The sequence below is a fragment of the Desmodus rotundus genome, chromosome 11 (assembly GCF_022682495.2).
Source record: "Desmodus rotundus isolate HL8 chromosome 11, HLdesRot8A.1, whole genome shotgun sequence".
NCBI lineage: Eukaryota > Metazoa > Chordata > Mammalia > Chiroptera > Phyllostomidae > Desmodus > Desmodus rotundus.
In genome coordinates, this window is record NC_071397.1 from 9,863,446 (window position 1) to 9,887,790 (window position 24,345).

Here is a 24,345-nt window from a genome sequence, read left to right on the forward strand (position 1 = left end):
AATGGGGCGGGGGCTCAGGGGCTCACCATATAAGGAGCGGCCTCGCCATAAAAGGAAACATTGTATCTCTTTATATGGGGGGGAAGGGTCGGGGGATCCCTTGCCGCCTGCGCGTGGTCCCGGCCCCCTCCACCCGCCGTCCCCGCGGCGGCCAGCAGCCTCTGCCCCCGGGGGGACGCTGACGGCCGCCGGGCGCGCCGCCGTAGCATACGGACAGGGGGCGCTCCGCGCGGCCTGGGGCAACCCGGGCCACAGGGGCAGGAAAGTGAGGGCCCAGGTCGGCCCGGGCGTGCAGGGGCCCCGGGTTCGCGGCGGCGGCGGCGGCGGCGGCAGTGATAGCGGCACTAGCAACAGCGGGAGCGTCGGGTTGAGCCGGGAAGCCGATGGCGGCGGCGGCGGCGGCAGCTCCAATTCCTCGCTGACTGCCTGTCCGCCCTCCTGCATTGAGCGCCATGTTACCGAGCCAAGCTGGGGCCGCGGCGGCGCTGGGCCGGGGCTCGGCCCTGGGGGGCAGCCTGAACCGGACCCCGACGGGGCGGCCGGGCGGTGGAGGTGGCGGCGGCGGAGCGACTCGCGGGGCTAACGGGGGCCGGGTCCCCGGGAACGGCGCGGGACTTGGGCCGGGTCGCCTCGAGCGGGAGGCTGCAACAGCAGCGACAACCACCCCGGCGCCCACCGCGGGGGCCGTCTACAGCGGCAGCGAGGGCGACTCGGAGTCGGGCGAGGAGGAGGAGCTGGGCCCGGAGCGGCGCGGCATGAAGCGAAGCCTGAGTGAGATGGAGATCGGCATGGTAGTCGGTGGGCCCGAGGCGGCGGCGGCGGCGGCGGCCACGGGGGGCTATGGGCCGGTGAGCGGCGCAGTGAGTGGGGCCAAGCCGGGTAAGAAGACTCGGGGCCGCGTGAAGATCAAGATGGAGTTCATCGACAACAAGCTGCGGCGTTACACGACCTTCAGCAAGAGGAAGACGGGCATCATGAAGAAGGTACCGGACCGGGAGGCTGGCCGGCCTCGGGGAACCTGGAGGGTGGGGACGCGGAGGGGGAGCCCAGGAAGAAGACAGAACAGTGTCGGAGGTGAGAGGCGGTGAGTCCGCATGAGGTGTGTGGGAGGGGATAGCTATTACCTTGGAGGGCATTAGGGGAGGGGCCGCAAGGGAAATGTGGGTAGAGGGGAGTATCGGCAAACGTCAGGAAAAGAGGGGAAAGGCACCACGGAGTGACGGGCGCCAGAGAGGTACAGGGCCCTTGCGGAGTGAAGGGGTGAGTAGTGGTAATCGGAGGCTGCGAGACTGCAGGGAGGTGGTTAACGAAATCCAGGCATCAGTAGATTCATTAGGCTCTGGTGATCGAGGAAGGTCGCCAGAAAATCAGGAAGCAGCAGAAAAGGTATGGAGGTGAGGAGGCTGGAACAGTGTTAACAATGAGGGAATGTGTGGGAGGAAGGTGGGCACCACTGAAGTATTGCCGGCTGGTAGGACAGGCAAGGGGCTCAGGAGCTCTAAGGGAGGAAGGCAGGAGGAGAACTGATGCTGCGCTGAACTGCAGGGACCAACCTAAGTCCTGTGATGACCATGTGTCTTCCATGCGACCACTAGAAGCCCTGCACACTCCCTGCAGGACAGGCTTCAGAATCAGTCTTTTGGACAAGTGGGACTTCCATCCCTAGGGAGAATGTGCACGGAGTTTGGTGGGAAGGCAGGGAGGTTTGCAGAGGTACCTAGAAAATCCTTTCTTCTAGTGGGTTATCCAGTGAAGAGGGGTGAGGAAAGGAGTTGTCTTGGGGTGTAGAAGATATGGGACGGGGTGGAAGCAGAAGAACTGGGAAGCAAGCAGCTAGAATCCTAGAAACATTGGCTGTTTATATCTGCCCCATGTAAAAGTCAGAGCTGCTTCCAAGGTGGGTTTGTGGAACTTTTGGGGGAGTGAGATACCATCAGTGGGACCATCCTCGAAGTTCCCCTCGTGGGCTCATGGCCCAGGGTTAATCTAGCTCCCTATCTCCCATCCCTCAAGACACTGTTGTATCAAGACAAAAGGAAGGAAAAAAGGCTAGCACAGTATTATAGGACAGAAGGACAAATGGCAACAGGTTAGTGTCTGTACAGTTTCTGGGAAGTAACATGGGACATTTTAGAGTTTAGGTGGCTCCTAAACGCTAAATATTATCTCTAATGTCTTATGTGACTTGCAGTACAGTAGCGAGTTCATCCTGGTGCCTGTGACAGTGAGGAGGGAATGGGAGCCATTTCTCTGTGCAGCTGGGCACCAAGCTGCAGTGAGGAGCGCTGAGTCCCTCTGTGTCCGCTGAGGTTATATGTTCCATCACCAGGGCATTGTAACTGTTTGCATGGGGTATCTGTTGGTTAGTAGGGCTGCTCCGAGAGACGGGGCATGAGGTTTTTCTGCTCTCTAGTTCACCTTCAGATATCCTGGTAGGACCTTCCCCTGTAGTCACTGGAGAGGAAGGTCATTATGGCAGTGGGGCTTGAGATCACTGTATACTACTCTTTCCTACTTCCCAAGGCAAGTAGAGACAAAAAGTTTTGCTGACCTACCCATCTCCTTCCCCTTATCCCCAGGCCTATGAGCTGTCCACGCTGACAGGGACACAGGTGCTGTTGCTGGTGGCCAGTGAGACAGGCCATGTGTATACCTTTGCCACTCGCAAACTGCAGCCCATGATTACCAGTGAGACTGGCAAGGCACTGATTCAGACCTGCCTCAACTCGCCAGACTCGCCACCCCCGCTCAGACCCCACCACAGACCAGAGAATGAGTGCCACGGGCTTTGAAGAGACAGACCTCACCTACCAGGTGTCCGAGTCCGACAGCAGTGGGGAGACCAAGGTGTGTTTGGGTTCCCTATCTAAGGGAAAGGAAGGGGAGGGGCTTGGCCGCCAGAGAGGGGAGGGGGTCCTTCTCTCCCTCAGCAAGGACGTGTGGTAGGTGCTCACCGATGTGGAGCGGGGCCTGGTTAGTACCCCTCATCCTAGGGGACAGGTGTCCATCCTCCCTATCCTGACAGGAGGCCGGCCCACTAGATAAGCGGGCGGCCTCCGTGCCCATATAAGGCCGGCTCCGGCTCCACGCCGGCCTCCCGCCTGCCTGGCAGGGCCCTTGCATTCCTCCCGCCAGCTGTCTCCCCGCTGGGGGCGGGGGGTGTAGCTTAGCCCTGCCCTCCCGGCAGGCCGGGTCACCGGGGAGTAGGAAGTGAGCACTCATGGGTTCCAGGGTCCTGGGAACTCAGCACTGTCTGCAGGCGGGATGGCTTAATGGGCTGGAGACTACCTTACTAGGCAGCCACCTGCGTCTTCAGGATGTCCGGACCTGGGCACGTTGGGGAGTGTATTCCTGGCGGCTAGGGATGCCCGCCCTAGTTACGCCTCCCCCTTCCTTTTCCCGGTTAGGGGAGGGGGCGGGGCTTCCTTCCTAGTTCCTTTGGGGAACTCCACCTTCCGGGTGGCCCTTCAGTATCTGACCAATTGGGGGAAGCAGTACTGTTTGCCTTAGCAACGCCTCCACCAATCAGGGGCTTTGAGCTCGTCTGCCTAGCAAACATCCTGTGCTGACCAATCCCCAGTATTTTGAGACCCCTCAGTTCTCTGGGTTTGGCTCTCAGCTCCTGGCTTCCTCCTTCCCCTTCTAAAAACAAAGCCTCCCTAAGGGGACAGTCAGTGCTCTAGACTCCGTGCTCTCTTAGTGGTATCTGTAATCTTCAAACTCTTAGCAGTAGGGCTCATTTATTTCCAGGAAATCTTGCTGGATGAATGAATTCTTTTGGTAATTTAAATCTTAAATATTTGTCATAAAGTGCCAGCCCCCTAAGATTTCTCTCTCTCAAACCCTAAGTTCTCTGAAAAACTCAGTCCCTATCTCAGAAGCCTGGCAAATCTGAGCTGGAAGGACCATTTTAAAGAGGGCACTGTAGCCCAGCCTCTCATATTTACAGAAGAGGAAAACTAAGACTCAAACAGTAATTTTCCCCAGGTCACACAAATGGTCATCGCCAGACCTGGGAACAGGCCCCAGGTGTCCTGATTCTTCAGCCAATGTGTTGGCCACAGTCCACTGGGGCAGAGAACTCAGGGAATTACGATGATGACATCATTGTCCTCATCACAAGAACAGCAAATACTTACTACTCTTCTTATGCGTCAGAGACAGTTCTAAGTTCCTTATGTATGTTAACCTATTTATTCTTTACAACACCTATGGGGTAGGTATTATCCTCTTTTTACAGACAGGAAACTGGAGTATAGCTGCTCAGTAACTTGCCCATGGGCCAGGCTGCAGGTAAATGGCAGAGCTGAGATTTGAACCCAAGCATCCAGGTTCCAGTCTGGCTGGCAGTTCACACTAAGCTTCTACAGGGGCAGGGTCTGGTAGAGGCTCACTGCTCCATCTCTGCTCTGGGTGTAGGACTCACTGAAACCAGTGTTCACAGTCACCAACCTGCCGGGTACCACCTCCACCATCCAAACAGCACCCAGCACCTCTACCACCATGCAAGTCAGCAGCGGCCCCTCCTTCCCCATCACCAACTACCTGGCACCAGTGTCTGCTAGTGTCAGCCCTAGTGCTGTCAGCAGTGCCAACGGGACCGTGCTGAAGAGTACAGGCAGTGGGCCCGTCTCCTCCGGGGGCCTCATGCAGCTGCCTACCAGCTTCACCCTCATGTCTGGTGAGTCACAAGGGGCAAAGTGAGCATGCAAAGAGTGGGTTTAGTGCAGACACAAGGAGAACCTCTTCCCCTGCTCAGAGGGAGGGTAAACGGGGCCAGGGCCTGAGAGGAGCATATCATACCCCAAGGCAAGCATACCCTTCCTGGGGACCCCTACTGTCCTTGTCACTCAGTTTCAACCATATGCTCTGGCCTTGTCTAGCTGGCCCAGCCCTATGCCTCCCTTTTGCCACAGGGACATGTTGTCACTTCCCTACCTTGATTGGAGGGCAGATCACATCTTTGATGGGTCAATGGCAGCTCCCTGAAGATGGCAGAGGCCAGGCCTGGAGTGGGAGGAGGGGGGAAGGGCAAAAGCAGAGGATAGAAGCCCCTGGAGACCAAAACTTGGGATAGGAAGGGTCCCGTGAAAGATAGTGACGGGAGCCAGGGAGCAGTGTGTCAAACCCTGGGCACGGGGATATTTGAGGGTGCTTGGTGGAGGTGGTAGCTGGGTAAACAGAATATGAATAAGTCTCTGTGTCTTGTAGGTGGGACAGTGGCCCAGCAGGTACCAGTGCAGGCCATTCAGGTGCACCAGGCCCCACAGCAGGCGTCTCCCTCTCGTGACAGCAGCACAGACCTCACGCAGACCTCCTCCAGCGGGACAGGTATAGCTCAAAGCTTTGTCACCTCCTCCTGTCTCCTTCATGAGACCTAGCAGCAGGCGCTGAGAGAATTTCTTAATGTGGAGACTGAGATTTTTGGCTTCACTCTTACCCTAATTCTTAAGTGAAAGTCAGGTGGGGATGGCTGGGTTTTGAATCCTGCCCTGCAGGCAATAGGGCTCTGGAGTCTAGGAAGAAATTAGGGACCATTGGAGTCACCTTCCTCCTCATTCAGATGAGAAGCCTGAGGCCCAGAAAGGAGAAGTCACTTGCCCAAAGAGTCACATTTGCGTAACTACCAGGAAGGATTTACAGGGCAGTTGTCTCCTTGAGGGAGGGTGTTCTAGCTTTGGAGTAGCCATACTTTCTCTCAGTGTCTAGTCATTTCAGAAGTGAGACACTTTCAAAATAAAATTACTTTTAAGTTCTTGTTATTTACTGTCTTGTTATACAAAGTGTAATCTGTGGAGAACCAACATCACCTTGGAGCTTGACAAAAATGTAGACTAGGAAGCCTGACCCCGAACCCACTGAATCAGAATGTGTGTTTTAAATAATAACCCCAGGTGACTTGTATGCATATTTACATTTGAGAAGTGCTTATTTAAAAGACGCGCTTGTTAGCCACACATTTAGGAGAAGGAAGGAGTGAGGACAAATAAGAGTGGGATAATGGAGCTCCCTGAAAGGTACCTGAGCTTCCTTAGGTTGGGTCAAACACTGTAATCTTTGTTTTTCCACAGCCTTAGGGTCTTGGAATAGAGAATTTGACAGATAGTACAGTGTGGTGGGAGGCAATTAAAGCCTGGTGCTGTTGTGCTCAAGAAAAAATACAGCTTTTCTTAGTTGACGGCAGGGGGCAGAGGAACGAGTCTTGTCTAGCTTCTGACCTGGGAACTAGCAAGAGGGCTCTGGAGGCTTAAAACTCCTGGGAGTGGGGTGGGAGATATCAGTAGGGACCAGTGTCAGCCTCCCTGACATGTGTCTGTATTTGCCAGTGACATTGCCTGCCACCATCATGACATCATCTGTGCCCACAACTGTGGGCGGCCACATGATGTACCCTAGCCCCCATGCGGTGATGTATGCACCCACCTCGGGCCTGACAGATGGCAGCCTCACCGTGCTCAATGCCTTCTCCCAGGCGCCATCCACCATGCAGGTGTCCCACAGCCAGGTCCAGGAGCAAGGTGAGTTGGGGAGCAGGGCTGAGCAAAGGAGGACCATTGCTTCCCTTACACACATACCCACCCACACACTCAAATGCCCCCCCACCAGATATATACACCCACACACAGACACAAACTAGGATGTGCACATATACACACAGATGCTTGCACACACTCTGGCACCCATGTTTGTCCACTTGGACACTCGCTCACACTTGAACACATGCCCACATGTGTACTTGGACATAATGGGACACTCACTCTAGGGCACTTACATCTGAGACTCACTCATTCATTTGTGCATTTATCGGCACTGCTCCAATGACAGGAAGTTTCTCTTGAGCGAGCAATTTGAGTATCTCCTGTTTTCCAACACAGGTGGTGTCCCCCAGGTGTTTCTGACAGCGCCATCTGGGACAGTGCAGATCCCTGTTTCTGCAGTTCAGCTTCACCAGGTAGGTGGGAGCCCCTTTCATCCCATCCCAGCCAGCCAGCTCCTTCTTTATCTTGACCTTGGGGATTCCATTACCAGTTGGTCAAAGCTACCATCCCTAGCCAGGAGGCCTATCTATTTTCCTGGTCAGAACTGTGGTGGGCAGGCAGGCAAGCAGGAGGAGCCTGAGCTGGCTGATCAGTTCCTGCCCCCATTTCCTGACATACCCACTTCCCTCCAGATGGCTGTGATAGGGCAGCAGGCCGGGAGCAGCAGCAGCAACCTCACCGAACTACAGGTGGTGAACCTGGACGCCGCCCACAGCACCAAGAGTGACTGATCCGCCCTACCGCCCTGGACAGAAGGCCCAAGGGACGGCACCACTTATTTATTGTTGCCTTTTCACGTTTTCTTTACACACATGTTGACGGGCCGCAGGAGGGAGGCAGGGAGGAGCAGTGGGTAGCCACAGGACTGAGCCCTCTCACTCCAGCCAAAGAAATGGGCCAGCCTACCCTCCACCCTGTCCTCCCTCACTCTCCCCTCCTTCTGGCTCCACCTCCCATTTCTGTTGATGGTGGGGCTGCCCTCCCTCCTCTGACTGCCCTTGCCAGCTTGGCTCCATGTTTTGCCATGAGTATTAGCTTTCCCAGTGGGACCGTGCCCTGTCTTCCCACAACAGGTTATCTGTGGGACTAGGCACTGTGTCCCCCCACCCCTGAGGAAGCAGTTGGGGTCCTCTGCCCAGCCTTCTTGCTGACCCCACAGTCAGCACTGTGTCTGCCACAGGCCGGGTGGATACAGCCCTCCCCTTGCCCCTCAGGGAGCCGGCTAGGGAGATGGGGCTTCTTCCCTCACGTCGCTGCCCGCTGCCCCTACAGCTCCCAAGAAGCTGGGCTTGTGCGTGGAGCAGGTTCCTGGGGCTGCCTGCCCTGCCTTGCCGCTCCTTTTGGAACTCCTGGGGCTCCTGGGTTGGAGGGAACCATCGTTGTTCCCTCTCCCCGTCTTCCCCCCTCTCCTCCCAGCTGCTTTACTTAAAGTTGATTTTGAACTTTTTATTTGAGGAGATGAAGTGAAAACAAATCTATAAATATATATTTTTAAAATATTTAACTTTTTTTATGGCGTTTTTCTCGTCCCCCTCCCTGCCCAAGCTCCCCTTCCCTGGGGAGCCCTGAGGCTCCCCAGAACTGGCTGGGCCTCTGGGGACAGAGCCACCCCATCAACTTGGGGCCCACCAGTGTGGGGGGGAGATTATGGGATTGCCCGGTCCTGGGTTGTTTCCAGGAGAAAACCGGGGGAGGGGCCCTCAGGCCATGCCCCAACGGGGTGGGGAGGGTGACCCACAGCTCTGGGCCTCTTTTTGCCCTCTAGGGCTGTTGCTAGGGAGAGGGAAGAGGGAGACCAAATGTGGGGGTGGGAGTGGGAGGGCGTCAGGTAGAGAAAACTGACTTCATTTGTGCCACATGCATAGGCATTGCAGCCTTGTGCTCCCCAGGCCTGCAGCACCTGGGGCCCAAGTTGCAGTGAGCAGGGTGGGGTCTGGGAGGGGGTGAGAGGCAGGAAAGGGGGTCAGACAAAGTGGGAGCAGCTCTTGGGCTGAGTGCAGCGATAGGGGAGCCAGAAGTGGGCAGCTCTCCCAGGGAGTGAGCAGCTACTGTAACTTTTTAAAATTAAGACAAAAAGCCTTGAAGAAAATGACTTTATTTTTCTAAGTGTAACCTCAGTATTTATGTAATTTGTACAGGGGCCGTGCCCCACCCTCCTCTGCCCCCTTTGGGGTAGACCTTCAGGGTGGGCCAACACACAGGTAGGATCTTTTACCCTGTGTCAGAGCCCACCTTCACCACGGATATCCAGAAAGGAAGCTTTTTCAGAAAGGGGCGGCAGATGGGGTGAAGTTTTATTAACCCTATGTCTGCCCTCAGTAGGAACAAGCCTGCTTCTGTGATTAGGTGAAGGGGTGGGGGAAGATTTTACGCACAGCCTAGTTATCAAGGGGATGATTTGCCGACATTTTTTTTTTAGAAACCCCTAACCTCTAACCCCCATTGCTGTCTTTCCCCAATTTGGGGTGCCAAGATGGAAGTCGCCTTTCTGGGCTTTCTCCTGGTGACAGCTGGGGCTTATGGGTGGCTTACAAGGCTGGGGCATGGCAAATCAGGGGCCAGAGAGTTGGGGGGCTTGGGACTCAGGTCTGTAACTGCCCAGCCCTTTTCTCTGCTCCTTTCACTCCGCCCTCACTCACTCACTCCCCACTCCCCCACCCAGGGGAGGAGACTTTGATGAATTCTTCCTCTCCTTCCCACAGAAGACAGACCCAGTGAGTGAATCAGGCAAAGTGCTTATAATGTGTGTTGTGTGAGCATAGCCTTGGGAGAACATGTGTGCATCAGGGATAAGGTGGCATTTACATGTGCAGCAACCCTTGGTGTTTCCCTTCCTTGGTGGCTCTGGGGTGTGTGTGTGTGTGTGTGCTCGAGTGAATGTATGTGTGTGAATGTGGGGTGTGTATGTTAGTGGTTTCTACTTCCCCTGGGATGCTGACCCAGGAATAGTGGACATGGTCACAGTCCTATGTACAGAGCTTTCTTTTGTATTAAAAAAAAATACTCTTTCAATAAATGTATCATTTTTGTGCACAGACTGTGGGGTCTTTGCTTCTGTTTTTCCATCTAGGGAGGGACAGAGGTATGAACACAAATCAAACCCCGAAAGTTGCTGCTCTGAGAAGGAAGACTGGCTGCTTGATTGAAAACAGCATTGCTAAGGGTGCTTTGCGCTGTTGAACTCTGTACAATTTAAGGAACATTTCACAGGGCTGGGGACTTCATGTGTGAGGCTTTATTAGGTGCTTAGGTCAACACAGATAGAAGCAATTTCAATTAATAGAAAGTGACTCAATCCAAAGCATTGCTGAGGGGGTTGGTAAACTCATGGCCAAGTGACCTAGTGAAAACTCAAAGGACAGGGCTAGGGTGGGTCGCTAGGTTTCAGGGAGATAAGGAAGGCAGACCCAGGGATAGGGAAGGGAGGGCCTCAAAGTTGAGTGTGGATGTGAAAGGTTGGCTACCGCTGCAAAGACAGGGCAACGTGTCAGCGATCGTGAGCTCTGGCTGCAGCACGCCTCCCCTACCGCCCCCCACCGAGCGGCTGGTAGGTACTACGCATGCTCGGCCGTGAGCCGCGCTGGGACCCGTAGCTGCCCGGGGAGGCGTGCTCTCGCCGTGTGACCCGGAAGGGAGCTGCCGAGGGGGCGGGGCGAGGACGGCGGGAGCAGCCGGCTGGCGGTGGTGTTCCAGCAGATCAGGGCAGTGGGAGGTGAGAGGAGAGTTTTGCGCGGACCCGATCCTTGCCCTGTCCCTCCCCAGTCCCTTACCCACTTTCTGTAGGGCTGACGACGTGAGCTCCCTGAGATTTGCCCGGTTCTGTCGGTCTCCTCCGACCGTGCTGCCTCCCAACCCACCCTATCCCCGCCCCTGCTCACCCCACCCCCCCAAATCTGTGCCGGTTCTCGCCTTCAGCACCGCCTCTGCTGTTCTGCGAGCTTGGGCCTGACCTTGTTACCTGCACCTACCTGCTGTCTCATCCCCGTGTCCAGATCTCACCCTCACACCTCAGTTTATTGCTCCTGATAGTTAATACATCCCCCCAAGTTTAGGCCTACCCTAAATTGTTCTACTTCACCTTGCTCAGCAGTTGTTCATCACCAAGTCACTGGTTACCTCCCAGTCTTGCCCCGCCCCCTGGTAACTGGACTCTGGCCTCCATGGAGGTCCACACCCTGTATTTCTCCTCCTCTTCACATCTTCTTTGAATTTTCTTACCTATCCCTGTAGCTCAACATGACCCCTGTCCTGATCGCCGTTTCTTTCAGCCTGGTTCACCTTACATTCTTATTCTGGCCACTCCCCGCTGCCCCCACACCACTTTATATCACACCTGTGTTTTCCTGATGACTAGTGTAGCCATCACCCCGCCTGCCTTTATAATCTTCTGGCTTAACAGTGTGCCATTTATCTGAGACTGCTCCTACCTTCTCCACCTAAGAATTATATTAGATCATGTTTACTGAGCACTCACTGTGTGCTAGGCTAGGAGCTGTTCTAAGTGCTTTATAGAGATGATCTTCAGTTTTTACAGCTTCATGAGTTAGGTATGAATATTATTACCATCTTGCAGAGGAGAAAACTGAGGCTCAAGATTAAGTAACTCGTCCAAAACTATGGACATAGTAAGTCAACAAGCCGGAATGTGCAGTCACATTTATCTGACTCTGAAATCTGCACTATACTGTCCCTCTAATACCTCCCTCCCCATCTCCTGACCTCGTTCCCTACCCTTCGACTCCATGGTTACCACCTTCATCTGTGTCTACCCGACTCGGGCCCTCACCATACGTATAGAATAAGTGGAGGTTACAGACACATTGCTATTCTGCCTAGACTATCCTACTTAACTGTCAGCTCTTTTTGTTACCTGGCCTGTTCTCATCGTTCACATCACCTCTTCCCTTTCTTGAACCGCTTCATTTCATCCTCATCTGTTTTCACTCCATCCTTTTTCTCTTATAAATCCCCAGATATGTTCACGTTATTTATTTCATCCTATTCTGGGCCTTTCTATTTGGCCTCTAAATTCCATCATGCGACCTATCTGTTACCACCCGCCCCGTCTGTGTCTCAGGATTGCAGCCCCTCCGTGTAGTCTTTTCCCATTTTCATGTTGCCTTTATCTTTCTGTGTGTCCCAGGAGGTCCGGATGGTGGGGGAACAACGCACTGGGGACCTCATGGTGCCCTTGGGGCCCCGGCTGCAGGCATATCCTGAAGAGCTTATTCGACAGCGTCCTGGGCATGATGGGAGTCCGGAATACCTGGTCCGATGGAGTGTCCTGAAGTGTGGGGAAGTGGGGAGAGTGGGTGTAGAAGAGGGCAAGGCAGAGCACATCCTCATGTGGCTGTCAGCCCCCGAGATCTACGCCAACTGCCCCACGCTGTTAGGTGAGTGGGCACTATCTAAGGGACCTCAGTGCGGTGAACCAGCTGGTGGTTCGGGAAGCTTTCCCCGAGACCCAGGAGGCCTGGACGACGTGTCAATGGGAGAGATGGAGGCTGATGTACGGGCACTGGTGCAGAGGGCTGCCAGGCAGCTGGCAGAAGGTGGGACCTCAAGCCTCCCAGCCGCTGTGCTCCACACCATCCACGTGCTCAGCGCCTACGCCAGCATCAGGCCCCTCTCTGGGGTCTTCAGGGAGACAGGAGCCCTGGACCTGCTCATGCACATGTTGTGCAACCCCGAGTCTCAGATCCGTCGAAGCGCGGGCAAGATGCTGCAGGCTCTGGCAGCCCACGATGCCGGTAAGAGACGACCTGGGGAGGAGGGAAAGCGCTGGACAGCATGGGGCCATGAAGAGTAAGAACAGAAAGAGAAAGGATTTCCCAACTCTGTGATACCAATTCAATGCAAAGGGAAAATACAGATTAATACAGATTAATAGGCTGTTACTTATTAATCTCTACAGGGTAAAATGCAGACTCTGGTTTACTTGTTCTTTCTCAGTGCAGTAACAGAAGAGAATGGGCTAGGTTTATATTTTTAGACTGGGATGAGAGTCATTAGTTGGTTGTGTAACCAGTTTGGTGGGTTATAAGCACATTTTAAAAAAATGTAGAATACTAGTATGTAGCAGTGAAGGTAAGTTTTGTAGCGTGCGGTATAATTGCAGTTACAGACGTGTGCATTTACGTCAGGCTACCACGTAAAACGTGTATCTTACTGTGAATCTGGGTCACAAAGACGTGCAGGCCTGGCGCAGGGGATGGAGAGTCTAGGAAAGACAGAGGGAGACTGCTGGGGATCGGGGAGAAGACCCGGACTGGGTGTGGATTGCAGGGAGTCGCGCTCACGTCCTTCTGTCACTGAGCCAGCAAGATGGCATCGAGCAGCACATGGATTTTGACAGCCGCTACACTTTGCTGGAGCTGTTCGCAGAGACCACGTCCTCTGAGGAGCACTGCATGGCCTTCGAGGGCATCCACCTGCCTCAGGTACTCCAGCGGCTGTGGGACAGCGCTGTTCCAGGTCTTGGGCATCACTTCCGAAATGCGGTTCAGGCCCTCATGGGCACCAGAGCCACCTGGGGAGATTGTTAAACTGAAGGCTCAGGCCCCTCCCCACTCAGAACTTCTGAGGTTAGAACCCAGGAATCTGTCTTAAGACTCTCCATGTGTGCTTCTTACACAAACATGGTTAGAACTGTTGGCATGTGGCTGAGGCCCTTAGAGTTTTCTATAGAGGGCGACACCGAGGGGAACGGAGAGGGGCTCAGGCTGGGAGACGAACCCACACCACAGACTGTGTCCTACAGATCCCAGGAAAGCTGCTCTTCTCCCTGGTGAAACGCTACCTGTGTGTCACTTCCCTGCTGGATCAGCTGAGTAACGGTCCAGAGGCAGGGGCTGGAGCCCCAGGCTCCCTGTCCCCAGGGGAGGAGTTCGCCTGGGAGAAAAGCCGGGGGCAGCAGGAGCTGGAGTTCAGTATGGCTGTGGGTAACCTCATCTCCGAGCTCGTGCGGAACATGGGCTGGGCCCAGACCTTCAGCGAAAGGAGCACGTCGCCTCCGCGGCCATCCCGGTCCATCTTTCAGCCCTGCGTGTCAGGCCCTAGCCTTTTACTCCCCCCCACTGTTGCCACCCCCAGAAAGCAAGGGCGGGCCTTCCGCCAGCGTTATGAGTTCTCTAGCCGAAGTGGCTATGGCGAGTATGTGCAACAGACGCTGGTGCCGGGGATGCGAGTGCGGATGCTGGACGATTACGAGGAGATCAGTGCCGGGGACGAGGGCGAGTTCCGGCAGAGCAACAGTGGCGTGCCCCCCGTGCAGGTGGGCCAGCACATGGTGGTGGGACACCGTCGGGGATCTTCTTTGAAAGGCACATAGCTAGGGGCTCTGGCAGGCCACCCAAGGGACCTAGAATGGTTAGAGGGGGATCAGCAATTAAAAGGGGGCCTTTCGGGGCGGGGGGCTGGGAAAGTCTGGTGGGAGTAGGTGGGCTCTGAGGCCAAGGAGAGACTCATACCCAGGAAGCAGAACTGATATATAGAGGACCCCCCCCAAACACACACACACACAGACACACTGGTGGAGTTGGCCGGCAGGGAGCGTAGGAGCAGAGGCCATCAGGGTTAGGAAGAGATGAGAGGCAGGGCCTTCCCTGTTAGGGGAAGGGAGCCTTTTGTTATTTCCCAAGCCCAGCCAGGTGTGCGTCTGAGGGCTGTATGCCCCAGGTCAAACCCACCCAACCCAGGGCTCGGAGGGTGAACCCTCTCTGTTCTTGTTCGCTCCATCTTCTTCCGTACCAGGTCTTCTGGCTGTCGATGGGTCGCACCTACTGGGTGCACTGGCACATGCTAGAGATCCTGGGCACTGAGGAAGCTGCTGAGGACACAGTTTCAGCACCTGCGGAGAAGGGGCCAGGGGCCACCATGTTGGGCACAGGTGAGCCTTGGAGGGGACATTGACAGTATGTCTCTGAACAGAGGAGTACCGGCTGGGATGAAGCCACTCCTAACCAGGTGCTGCCCCAGAGATTCAGAAGTCCACTCTGTCCCTGGTGGTTGCTGAGACCCCTGTGTCTGCATTCTCAGCACCTCCCTCCTGGGACTGGAAGCCTGTGGATGGGCTGTACTCTTTGCCGTACCTCCAGCCTGAACCTCAGAAGAATGAGAAATTGGGATACCTTACCCAGTCTGAGTGGTGGGAGCTGCTCTTCTTCATCAAGAAGTTGGACATATGTGAGCAGCAGCCAGTTTTGCAGAGGCTTCGGGAGAACCTGGATGAGGTACACACGCCTAAGACACCTAGAGAGTTGGTAGTGGGGTTAGAGGAGGGATTGGAGGTGGGATTGTCCCAGGGAGTTCTAGATACAGGGGTGTTAGGAGGAAGCTGGTGCTGTAGGTTAGGGTGTGTGAGGGGCCCCGTGGGGGGAGGAGACAAATGCTTTGAGGGTCTGGCATATAGAAGGTGTGCAGCGCATGGCAGGGGGTGGCCACCGTTCCATTTACTGTCCCCAGGACCTTTGTGTCTGCTCATTCCTGAAATGTACACCTCCTTCTGTTGACAGACCTGGGATGAAAAGGCCCTGGGGGAAATCTCTGTACCCAGAGAAGTGGCTGAGGGTCTGCTGCAGGTTCTCAGGAGTCGGTTTGAGGGGAGCACCCTCAGGGACCTCCTCAGCTCCCACGTGTACACCAAGTATGGGCAGCGACCTGATACACTAAGCAGCTCGTCCCCTTCACGAAGTCACTTCTGTACCCTGGACCCAGAAGGGGCGTCCAAGTTGGAGGCCCAGTTCTCCGAGGAAGAGACCAAGTCCTCCAAAGCAAAGGCTGAGCCCCGTAAAGCAGAGGCAGAGCCCGCCAAGGGAAAAACTGGGTCCCCCACGGCACAGAGTGATTCGCAGCTGTTTAACCAGCTTCTGGTGACTGAGGGGATGGCTCTGCCCCCCGAGATAAAGGAGGCAGCCAGTGGTAAGTTAGGTGCTGGAAGGGGAGGGCAAAGAAGTTGAAAAAAGTCCTGGGTGGTCCCCAGAGAAGTGGGTAGTTAGGGTAGAGGGTGAAATAAGGTCACATTTGCCCAGGAAAATGCTTTGGAAGCGTATATCCATTTTTCCTTTGGTCTTGATTACATCTAATCAGTCACGGCTCCCTTTCCTCAGTGTCCCTGGGAAAGGAGGGCCCATTATCCAGAGTATCTTCACCTTCGTTGTTTGACCGTGAAATGCTTTACACAGAGTCGGATAAGTTCTGAACGCACGCTGCAGTAATGAGTGATGTACCGAAACGTCATTAGGGTGACTGGGCTTGACCTTTCAGCACCTCCAACATGCAGGTGCCGCGTTCTCTTAAGCCAGTGCCTTTCCCTCATCATTTCAGAAATGGCTAGCACCTTGCGGGGTCCAGGCCCACGCAGTTCCCTGGATCAGCAGGTGGCGGCTGTTGTGGCCACTGTGCAGAGATCCAGCTTGGACACGAGCCTGCAGCTTTCCGGGCTCTGTGCCCTCTCTCTCGCTGTGGAGGAGGTCACTGAGCGGGACCACCCTCTGGTCCGTCCTGACAGATCCCTGAGGTCAGCATGGTGGGGGCGGGAGAGGTTTGGGGTTGAGCTGGGGAGGTGGAGTAGTAGGATGGGAAGGCGCCGTGAAGTCGAGAATCAGAAAGGCTAGGGGTGGAAGAAGGGTCAGCCTGAGGAGCACCGGAGTGGGAAGGTAGAATGTTACCATGCTAATATTGTTGGAGCACTTCTCCGCTAGACTCTGTGCTTGACGTTTTACTTGCAATCCCTAATTAAGTCCTCCTGCCACCTGAGAAGGGTTTGCTCCTATTCTTACCCCATCATGAGGGTGAGGAAACTGAGTCTGAGAGAAAGCAGGGCGAGGATTGAAACCTAGGTGCCTTTGCCTCTAGAACTTTATTTTTTGTACTTTCCTTTTCTCTTCTTTTCTCCTCCATCCCTATTTTCTTTCTATTTTAAAAAGTTTCTTTTTACTATTCCTTAAGTATATAAATAGCATACAAATACATTCTCATTTTATTTTTGATATTTTTAAATTTATTTTTAGAGATAGGGTTGGGAAGGAGAGAGGGAGAGAAACATTAGTGTGTGGTTGCCTCTCATGCGCCCCCTACTGAGGACCTGGCCCGCAACCCAGGCATGTGCCCTGATTGGTAATCGAACCGGCAACCCTTTGGTTCATGGGCCAGTGCTCAATCCACTGAGCCACATGAGCCAGGGCTACATTCTCGTTTTAAAAGCTCTGAAGTCTATCAAAAAGAACGAAGAATGAAAAGCTAACGTTCTTTTCACCACTGTCATTCTGGCGTGTATCCTTAGACCTTCTCTAGGCTTACATTTATGAGCGTGTGTGGATATGGGACCCTTCCCGAGTCTGTGCTTTAGTGTATGTGATCACACTCCGTCGTTTTGTTTCTGCACCGTTTCCCCCACACTCAGAATGTCTAAGAGGGCTCTGCACACCAGTCCGTTCACACGGGGCTGCCTCATTGGTTTCACTCTGCGTAGGACTCTGCAGCGTGATTAAGCCCGAGTTCAAATGCCAGTGTTCTAATGGACCTCCTTCCCTCCCGTCTGTCAGCATCGGATATTAGCGTATTTTAAAAATCTATCCGATTGGCAGAGTTTTAAATGATGGGCATCTCCTTGTGTTAATTGCTGGGCCCTATAAAGTTAGGTGTATTTGCATGCCTTTGTCGTGTTTCTTCTATAAATACTGTTTCTAACCTTTGCCGGCTTTTTCACTGGCTCTTTGTCTTCCATTGATTTACAGGCATTCTGGAGATCAGTCTGTTATTTACGTTTCAAATGTCTCTCCTTTTTTACAAAATCATATTAACTATTTTTGAAGTATAGAATGATCCTGCTCACTGTAAAAAATTAGCAAATCATGAAGGTAAAAATCGTCTGAAGACCCTTTGTGCAGAGATGGTCACTGTTAACATTTTGGTAAACATCCCTGCTTACACTCCTGTACCTGTTCATATGTGTCCCCTGTATGTGCTGACTTGTTGGTGAGAAGGCATGGCTACAGGAGGGGATATGTATTTCAAGTGTATTTCACTCACATTGAAGCCATCATAAAGCACATGAGAAAAGAGATAAAAAGAGAACTTCCTGGTACCTTTATTTGCTTTCTTTTCCAGAATTTCTCCTTTTGTGTTCCTGATCAGCATGGGAGTTTTGACCTGCTCTGTTTCTGACCTGGGTCGGTTCACCCCTCCTTAGGCAACCTGGTGGCCCCCCTCCCATCCCCCACCCACCCCTCCTCCCGCGTCCCACATTGATGCCGGACTTAGTGCAGACACCCCATTGGCATAGTGCACTACCGCCCAGGACTCCTGGGCTCAAGCCATCCTCCTGCCTTAGCCCCTCTCGTAGCCGGGACTACAGGCGTGTGCCGCCGCGCCCGGCCGTTTGTATTCCTTCACTCTGTAGTTCGCAGGCCACCTGGTCAGAACGCATCTCGGTCACTGTGGAGAGAGATGTCAGTCCTGGTTTCCCCCCCCTCTTGTGATGCTCCCAGTGATCTGGGGACCCCGGAAGAACTTCTTCCTCCCCTTCCAGTCGGTGCTTCCACTGGACCCTCTCTCTCACCCACCGTGTTGCTTACCTGCTAGCGTGGTGGGTGGTGCCTTTCATTGTGCTGATGTGTTAGAACTTAGTGTAGTTCTCCGCCTTTTTACGGCTTCTACATTTTGTGTCCTACTTAAGAGGATCTATCCTATTTCAGGTTTACAAAAATATTTTCCTAAAAATATCTATGATTTTGGTTTTTTACATTTATTTAAAAATACTTGCAATGTAGTTGTGCAGATGGAGTGAAGCAGAGTTGCAGTTTTATTTTCTCAGCTGGGTCGCCAGGTGTCTCCACGGCACGCCTTGCACGGTCCTCCCCACCCTCACTGGCTGAGGGTGCTGCCCTTGCGCCTCTTCCCATCTGTTGGTCTGTCTGCCCCCCCCGGCATTATTTCCAGGGCTTTACTCATTAGAAGTTGGTATTTACGTGTCGATGACTGTTAGGCAAGTCTCCCGTTCTTTCTTTCCAAACGTTTTTGACATTCGTGCATATTTTCTCTTCCTGGGCCTGAATCTGCCTGTTGTATTTTGTGTAAAAAAAAAAAAAAGCCTTTTGGGCTGTTGTGGCTCAGTGAATTGAGTGCCGTCCTGCAGGCCAAAGGGTCTCCAGTTTGATTCCCAGTCAGGGCACGTGCTTGGGTTGCGGGCTGAGAGGCAACCCATTGATGTTTCTCCCACTCATTGGTGTCTCTCCGCCTCTCTTTGTTTCTCCCTTCCACTCTCTCTAAAAATAAGTAAATAAAGTCTTTAAAAAAATAAACAACCTTTTGGGCATTTTGATTAGGATTACATTGAACATATAGACTTATTTGAAAAGACGAGCCAGAGTTCGTAACCCGCCATTTGTCCTGCTGACTCCTTCATGCAGTGGGGAGCCAGAGGCAGTGGGACTGCAGAGGAGAGGGGGTCAGGAGTGGGAGGGACTAAGGCAAGAAGAGCAGGGTGGAAAGCGGTGGGTGGCGATGGGCTGGAACTTGGTGTCTAGGGTTAGGTGGGGAGTCAGGCGTGGCTCTTGGGGTGAGAAACTCCAACTTCTTTCCTCCCAGAGAGAAGCTAGTGAAGATGCTGGTGGAGCTGCTGACCAACCAGGTGGGAGAGAAGATGGTGGTGGTGCTAGCCCTGCGCCTCCTCTACTTGCTCATGACCAAGCATGAGTGGCGCCCGCTCTTTGCCAGGGAGGGTGGCATCTATGCTGTGCTGGTCTGCATGCAAGAATACAGGACTTCTGTCTTGGTGCAGCAGGCAGGGCTGGCGGTGAGTGGACTGGACTGGTGGGAGTGAGTGGCGGGTGAGGTGGGCAGGCCGGGCGGCTGCTGACCTTGAGGAGGTACTGTGGTGATTTAGACCACGGAGGGGACCTTGGGACTGAAAGATGCCGATGGATTTGAGTTGCAGCTGGACAGTCTTGGAGATCAAGTGCATGTTTGGAGAAAGGGAGAGGAATGTCTTTAAAAATGACTCTGGGTTAAAAATTTAGTGGCAGGGTGGATGAGATGGCCATTTCCTGGGTGGGAGGACGTGGGAGGAAAAGGGCAGGAGTTGGTTTTCAGGTATGAAAGAGGCATGACTTTGCCATGCCTTTCTAATTACAGTTAGGTGTCTTGTTAAAGACTAATTTTCTAGATGTGACAAAGTGGTTTTCTACCCTTTGATCTGAGTGGAACCCTTACACAGAAGATACCCTCTCTCGGCTGTGGGTCAGACAAAGCCAACATTGCCGTTGTCTAGCTGCCCTGGGACCAGAGACTAGGGAAGGGAGGCCCTCGTCCAGGAGAGCTTAACAGAATTGGCTTCCTGGCTCATCCAGACGTAAGTGCTGGCTGGTAGGATGTGGGCAGGGTGTGCTCCACATAGCCTGAGAGTGGGGGACAGGTAGGCCTCAATTCTGCTTCTGAGGATGCGTTCCAGCAGATAAAGGCAGCAGCGTGGACAGGAACACGTGTTCTCCCAGAGCAGGCTGTCCCAGGGAGTGGCAGGGAGGCATCTTCCTCTGTTGGCCTGGTGGGTACTGCTCCTCCCAAGAGCAGCCAAGCATTCATATCCAGACCAGGTCCGCTTAAAGAATTCCCTGACCAAAGTACAGCATTTGCCTCTAAATTCAAACTCTTGCCCTGTGACAAAATTGCATCATTTTGTTGATAACTTGAGATCTCCAGAATTCAGCTAATTGGGGGATAGTGGGCAGCCGAAGGGAGAAAGCCTAACCATGAGGCAGCACTTGCTTCGAGGGTCCAGGTCTCAGAAGAGGGATTATCCTGGGAATTATTTCTAATTCTTGGAGGGTTTCTTCTCAAGGTCAGCTCTTTCATCAGGAGGGACAGTCTCCATTCAAGCGGTATAGTGTTCATCCTTTATTTTTTCTGTAGTTCCAGCAAACAAATGTGCATGTTACTGGTATACAAGTATTTTTTCCTATAATTCCAACCACTCTGCCAGTCAGACAACCCAAGTAGCCTTGTTGAGGAGGGCAGAACACTGGCTTTGGAGGCCAGGGGACTCGGTTTGGGAGTGTTGGCTTATGGGTGGTAACAAGCTGTGGGAGTAACCAAGGTTGCTCGGGCGGCAGTGCAGCATGAGAAGAGAAGGGGGACAAGAACTTTCACGTTGAAAGACCAGGCAGAGGAACACCAGAGAGGGAGAACAACCAGGAGGACACGAAGTTACGGAAGTCAAGGAAGAGGTTTTGCAAAGGGAGGAGTGGTCACGCGAGAAGGAAGACCACTTCAAGGAAAGCCTTTGGAGACACCTCGATGCTGTGACACGGGCCACCTCCTGTGGGGAAGCTGCAGGGGGGCAGCCACCCCTCTCGTGTGGCCTCGGTGCCGGCTAGAGCCTCAGCTTTTTTTGTTTGCTTTGTTTTTTCCTTTTCCTTTTTGTTTTTTAGCATTTGATGTCCTATCGCTACCTTTTCCATTTCCATCTCTTAACCTGTTTGCAAATAGCTCAGCTTGCCCAAAGTTTAAGGTCTAGAGTGATGGCCTGGCCGTGCAGGGTGGCTCTCTGCCCACCCGTCACTCTGCGTCTACATTCCCCTTGCAGGCACTGAAGATGCTGGCCATCGCCAGTTCCTCGGAGATCCCCACTTTTCTTACCAGCCAAGATCTTGTCCAGCCCTTGTTTGACGTGCAGATGACCAGAGAGATCTTTGCCAGCATCGACTCAGCCACCCGCCCGGGCTCCGAGAGCCTGCTCCTAACCGTTCCTGCAGCCGTGACCCTGATGCTAAACACGGAGGGGTCCGTGCACCACGCCCCCAAACTTCAAACTCCTGCTGAGGCCCAGTCCCCGCTGCTCCCCTGCCCAGCTCTCACGAGCCCCACAGAAACTCCCTTCACGTTGTTAACTTCTGGGTGAAACTTCAGGGGCCCTTCTGACTGTCATTGGAAGAGAGGCCAGGGGGTTGGGAGTAGGGCAACTCCTAGAGAGCAGTGACACCCTGACCTTCCTTTCTGGGATTGGCAGGAGTAACCTGAGGTCGGGGGCCCCTGGAGCCCATTCTTTCCCAGCGGTAGGGCTTCTCCCCTGTGTATTTACTTCCTGCTTCTGTTGCATTCAACTCCGTCCCCCAGGTGCTCCTCTGCAGTGAGAAATGGCCTGATCCTGCTCAGCCTGCTTTTGTGCAACCACCACACTCTGGGAGATCAGATTGTAACCCAGGAGCTGAGAGACACCTTGTTTAGGCACTCAGGGATAGCACTGGAGACAGAGCCCACGCCCACCACCCGCACCATCCTCACGGTGCTTCTCAATCGCTACTCGGAGCCACCAGGCGTCCCTGAGCTTGCAGGTACCATTTCGGAGGGGGCGGTTCTGCCGAGGAATCAGACAGTGCCAGCCTGTGGCCGGGAAGACTGCCGTTCTTGTCCTCATGCCTTACTGGAAGGGCACAGAGAACCTTCAGGAAATGAATGAGGGCTTTGGGGATTAAGTTAGATTTTACATAGAACTTCCTGACCAGGAGGAGAGGGAGAACCTAGAGCAGGTACAAGGAAACTGCCCTCTCTGAATGGCTTTAAACGTGTGAGGATTGCCATCTCTGTCCTCTGGGTGTGGTCCTGTCTTAGGGCTGCGGAGGTTGGTTAAAGTAACTTACCGAGAGGCCTTCTTTGGGGGAATTGTAACTTACAACACAGAAAGTCTATGGCTAGAAACATGAAACATTGACGTGGCGGGGAGGAAGCCCTTTGTGTTCAACAAACAAGCGAAAACAGAAGCAGGGAGAGAAACTGAACTAAGCAGTATGTGTCCCTTACTCTCTACCTCTAAAGCTCCCATGCTAGGTGGTACAGGGCTGTGATTGTACCAGCTGACGTTTATTGGTTTACGTAACAGCATAGCTCACATTTAATAATAAAGTATAATAGTATAGCCATAGAAATTAAAAATGTGTAAATGTGACAGTGTTTGTCATATTAGGCATTTTTTTTCAGATGTAGCTAGATTAATATTTCAGGTCAGAGAAGAAAATCTTCTATAGTTCTGTAAAAATGGCAGGCATCCTCCAAATGAGAGGAAAGTTTGGGGTGATTTTCAGGAACTACCCATTTCTTGGTTTGACCAGTGTGTATGAATACCCTTTATACACATTTTCTCCCTTCCTTGTGTCTGGGCAGCAACACTGGAGACCCCCAGTGCCCGGGGCCAGGGCGGGTCCCCTGAGCTGCTGATTCGGTCCCTGGTTGGGGGTCCATCTGCAGAACTCCTGCTGGACTTGGAGCGCGTGCTATGCCGGGAGGGCGGCCCCAGGGGTGCCGTGAGGCCCCTCCTCAAGCGTCTCCAGAAGGAGACCCAGCCCTTACTCCTGCTGCTGCGGGCTCTGGATGCCCCTGGACCCAACAAAACTCTGCTGCTGACCACGCTGAGGTGAGGGACCTGTTCAGGCACCCGCGCCTCGGGAGCCGGGGGTGCTGGCTGACCGCAGGGACTCACTGGCTCTCACCCCCTCCCCAGGGTCATGACCCAGCTGCTGGATCACGCCGAGGCACTGGCCCTCCCCTGGCATGAGGTCTTGGAGCCCTGCCTCAGCTGCCTGAGTGGCCCCAGTAGTGACTCTGAGGTACCAGAGCCCTGGCAAGGGTTGGGGAGGGAAAGGCAGCCTGTAAGGGCACCAGCTGCTTCTGGAGCACACAGAATAGCCTTTCTGGATGGGTCTGGACACGGGGAGGCGTGGGTGAGAAGGAGAAGGCTAAGGTCATCTAAGAGTCTTCAGACCCGGGCCTCTGAGTTCAGGCGCGGGTCCCAGATACTGCGGGTTTGGTTGCAGACCACTGCAATAAAGCGAGCATCGCAGTGGAGCGGGTTTTGTAAACTTTTCACTGGTGGAGGGTCTTGCCTTTAATTTGTAAAAAACACATCTGTGAAACATAAAGCTGAACGCAATAAAATGAGGTATGCCTGTATAAGCTTTTTGGCTGCACCTGGATTTTAGATTCTGGGTATAGGAGAAGCCCACATTTGGCAACCCGAACATTGCTTGCTCTCCACCCTTCGGGCTTCGCAAGGCTCAGGCACGAGGTTGGCTCTTGAGATAGCGTGGCCCTGGCAGGAAGAAGCCTGGGAAGCTGTGCTCAGCTCCTGCCAACTCACTCTGGAGCCCCAGCACCCCAATATTCCCTTCCTACCTGTCTTCCGTACTCTCCTTTCCCTAGGCTTCTGAGTTTCTCCAAAATCTCAGGCACGACATTCCTTTTACTAAACCTACCCTTCACCCCTTACGCGGCTTGCCCTTGCTTCCCACGCATTAATCTCTGCGGCTCTGGGCTCAGATTGTTCAGGAGCTGCTCTGCTTCCTGCATCGCCTGGCCTCGGTGCACAAGGACTACGCAGTGGTGCTCTGCTGCCTGGGAGCCAAAGAGACCCTCTCCAAAGTCCTAGACAAGTACTCGGCTCAGGTGCTGCTGGCCTGCGAGCTTCGGGACCTGGTGACAGAGTGTGAAAAACATGCCCAGCTCTACAGTAGCCTCACCTCCAGCATCCTGGCTGGCTGCGTTCAGGTAAGGAGGTGTGTGGGTACAGAGCTCAGGGACGCTGTGAGCCAGAAGCAGGGGCAGGGGAGTCAGTGCGTGTCCCCATTTGGTGTCCCTGACTGACGTGAGTGGTCACACATCCCGGGTGTTTGTTTCCCAGCCTTTACTCCACATGCTCCTATTCTTCCAAAATTTGGGGAAAGATGGGTTCAGTATTTTGTTGCCACCTGACTCTTTGTCTATATATGTCTTTTATTTTGTATGTTTCCTCTGCTTTCTCCTCTTCCTCGTCCCCTTC

General features: G+C 53.7%; 2 protein-coding genes across 3 annotated transcripts in view; both read left to right on the forward strand.

Annotated features, from left to right (window-relative positions):
- Positions 1 to 59: 59 nt before the first annotated feature.
- Positions 60 to 9,576, forward strand: SRF (serum response factor). The gene is given in 8 exon segments (XM_024557653.3): positions 60 to 983; positions 2,580 to 2,741; positions 2,743 to 2,847; positions 4,420 to 4,681; positions 5,212 to 5,331; positions 6,327 to 6,518; positions 6,876 to 6,952; positions 7,172 to 9,576. Coding segments are annotated over 8 exon segments (1,548 nt in total). The 5' UTR covers positions 60 to 452; the 3' UTR covers positions 7,271 to 9,576.
- Positions 9,577 to 10,177: 601 nt separating this feature from the next.
- CUL9 (cullin 9) overlaps positions 10,178 to 24,345 on the forward strand; it is a 35,074-nt gene continuing 20,906 nt past the window's right edge. For both annotated transcript variants that reach the window (XM_045193132.3, XM_053913874.2), the window contains exons 1-14: positions 10,178 to 10,251; positions 11,683 to 12,289; positions 12,825 to 12,979; positions 13,300 to 13,812; positions 14,292 to 14,427; positions 14,577 to 14,770; positions 15,053 to 15,458; positions 15,864 to 16,056; positions 19,128 to 19,335; positions 21,121 to 21,317; positions 21,651 to 21,868; positions 22,695 to 22,944; positions 23,032 to 23,137; positions 23,847 to 24,074. In XM_045193132.3, coding sequence (XP_045049067.2) covers positions 11,692 to 12,289; positions 12,825 to 12,979; positions 13,300 to 13,812; positions 14,292 to 14,427; positions 14,577 to 14,770; positions 15,053 to 15,458; positions 15,864 to 16,056; positions 19,128 to 19,335; positions 21,121 to 21,317; positions 21,651 to 21,868; positions 22,695 to 22,944; positions 23,032 to 23,137; positions 23,847 to 24,074 — 3,402 coding nt within the window. In that variant the 5' untranslated portion in view covers positions 10,178 to 10,251; positions 11,683 to 11,691. The remainder of the gene's footprint in view (positions 10,252 to 11,682; positions 12,290 to 12,824; positions 12,980 to 13,299; positions 13,813 to 14,291; positions 14,428 to 14,576; positions 14,771 to 15,052; positions 15,459 to 15,863; positions 16,057 to 19,127; positions 19,336 to 21,120; positions 21,318 to 21,650; positions 21,869 to 22,694; positions 22,945 to 23,031; positions 23,138 to 23,846; positions 24,075 to 24,345) is intronic.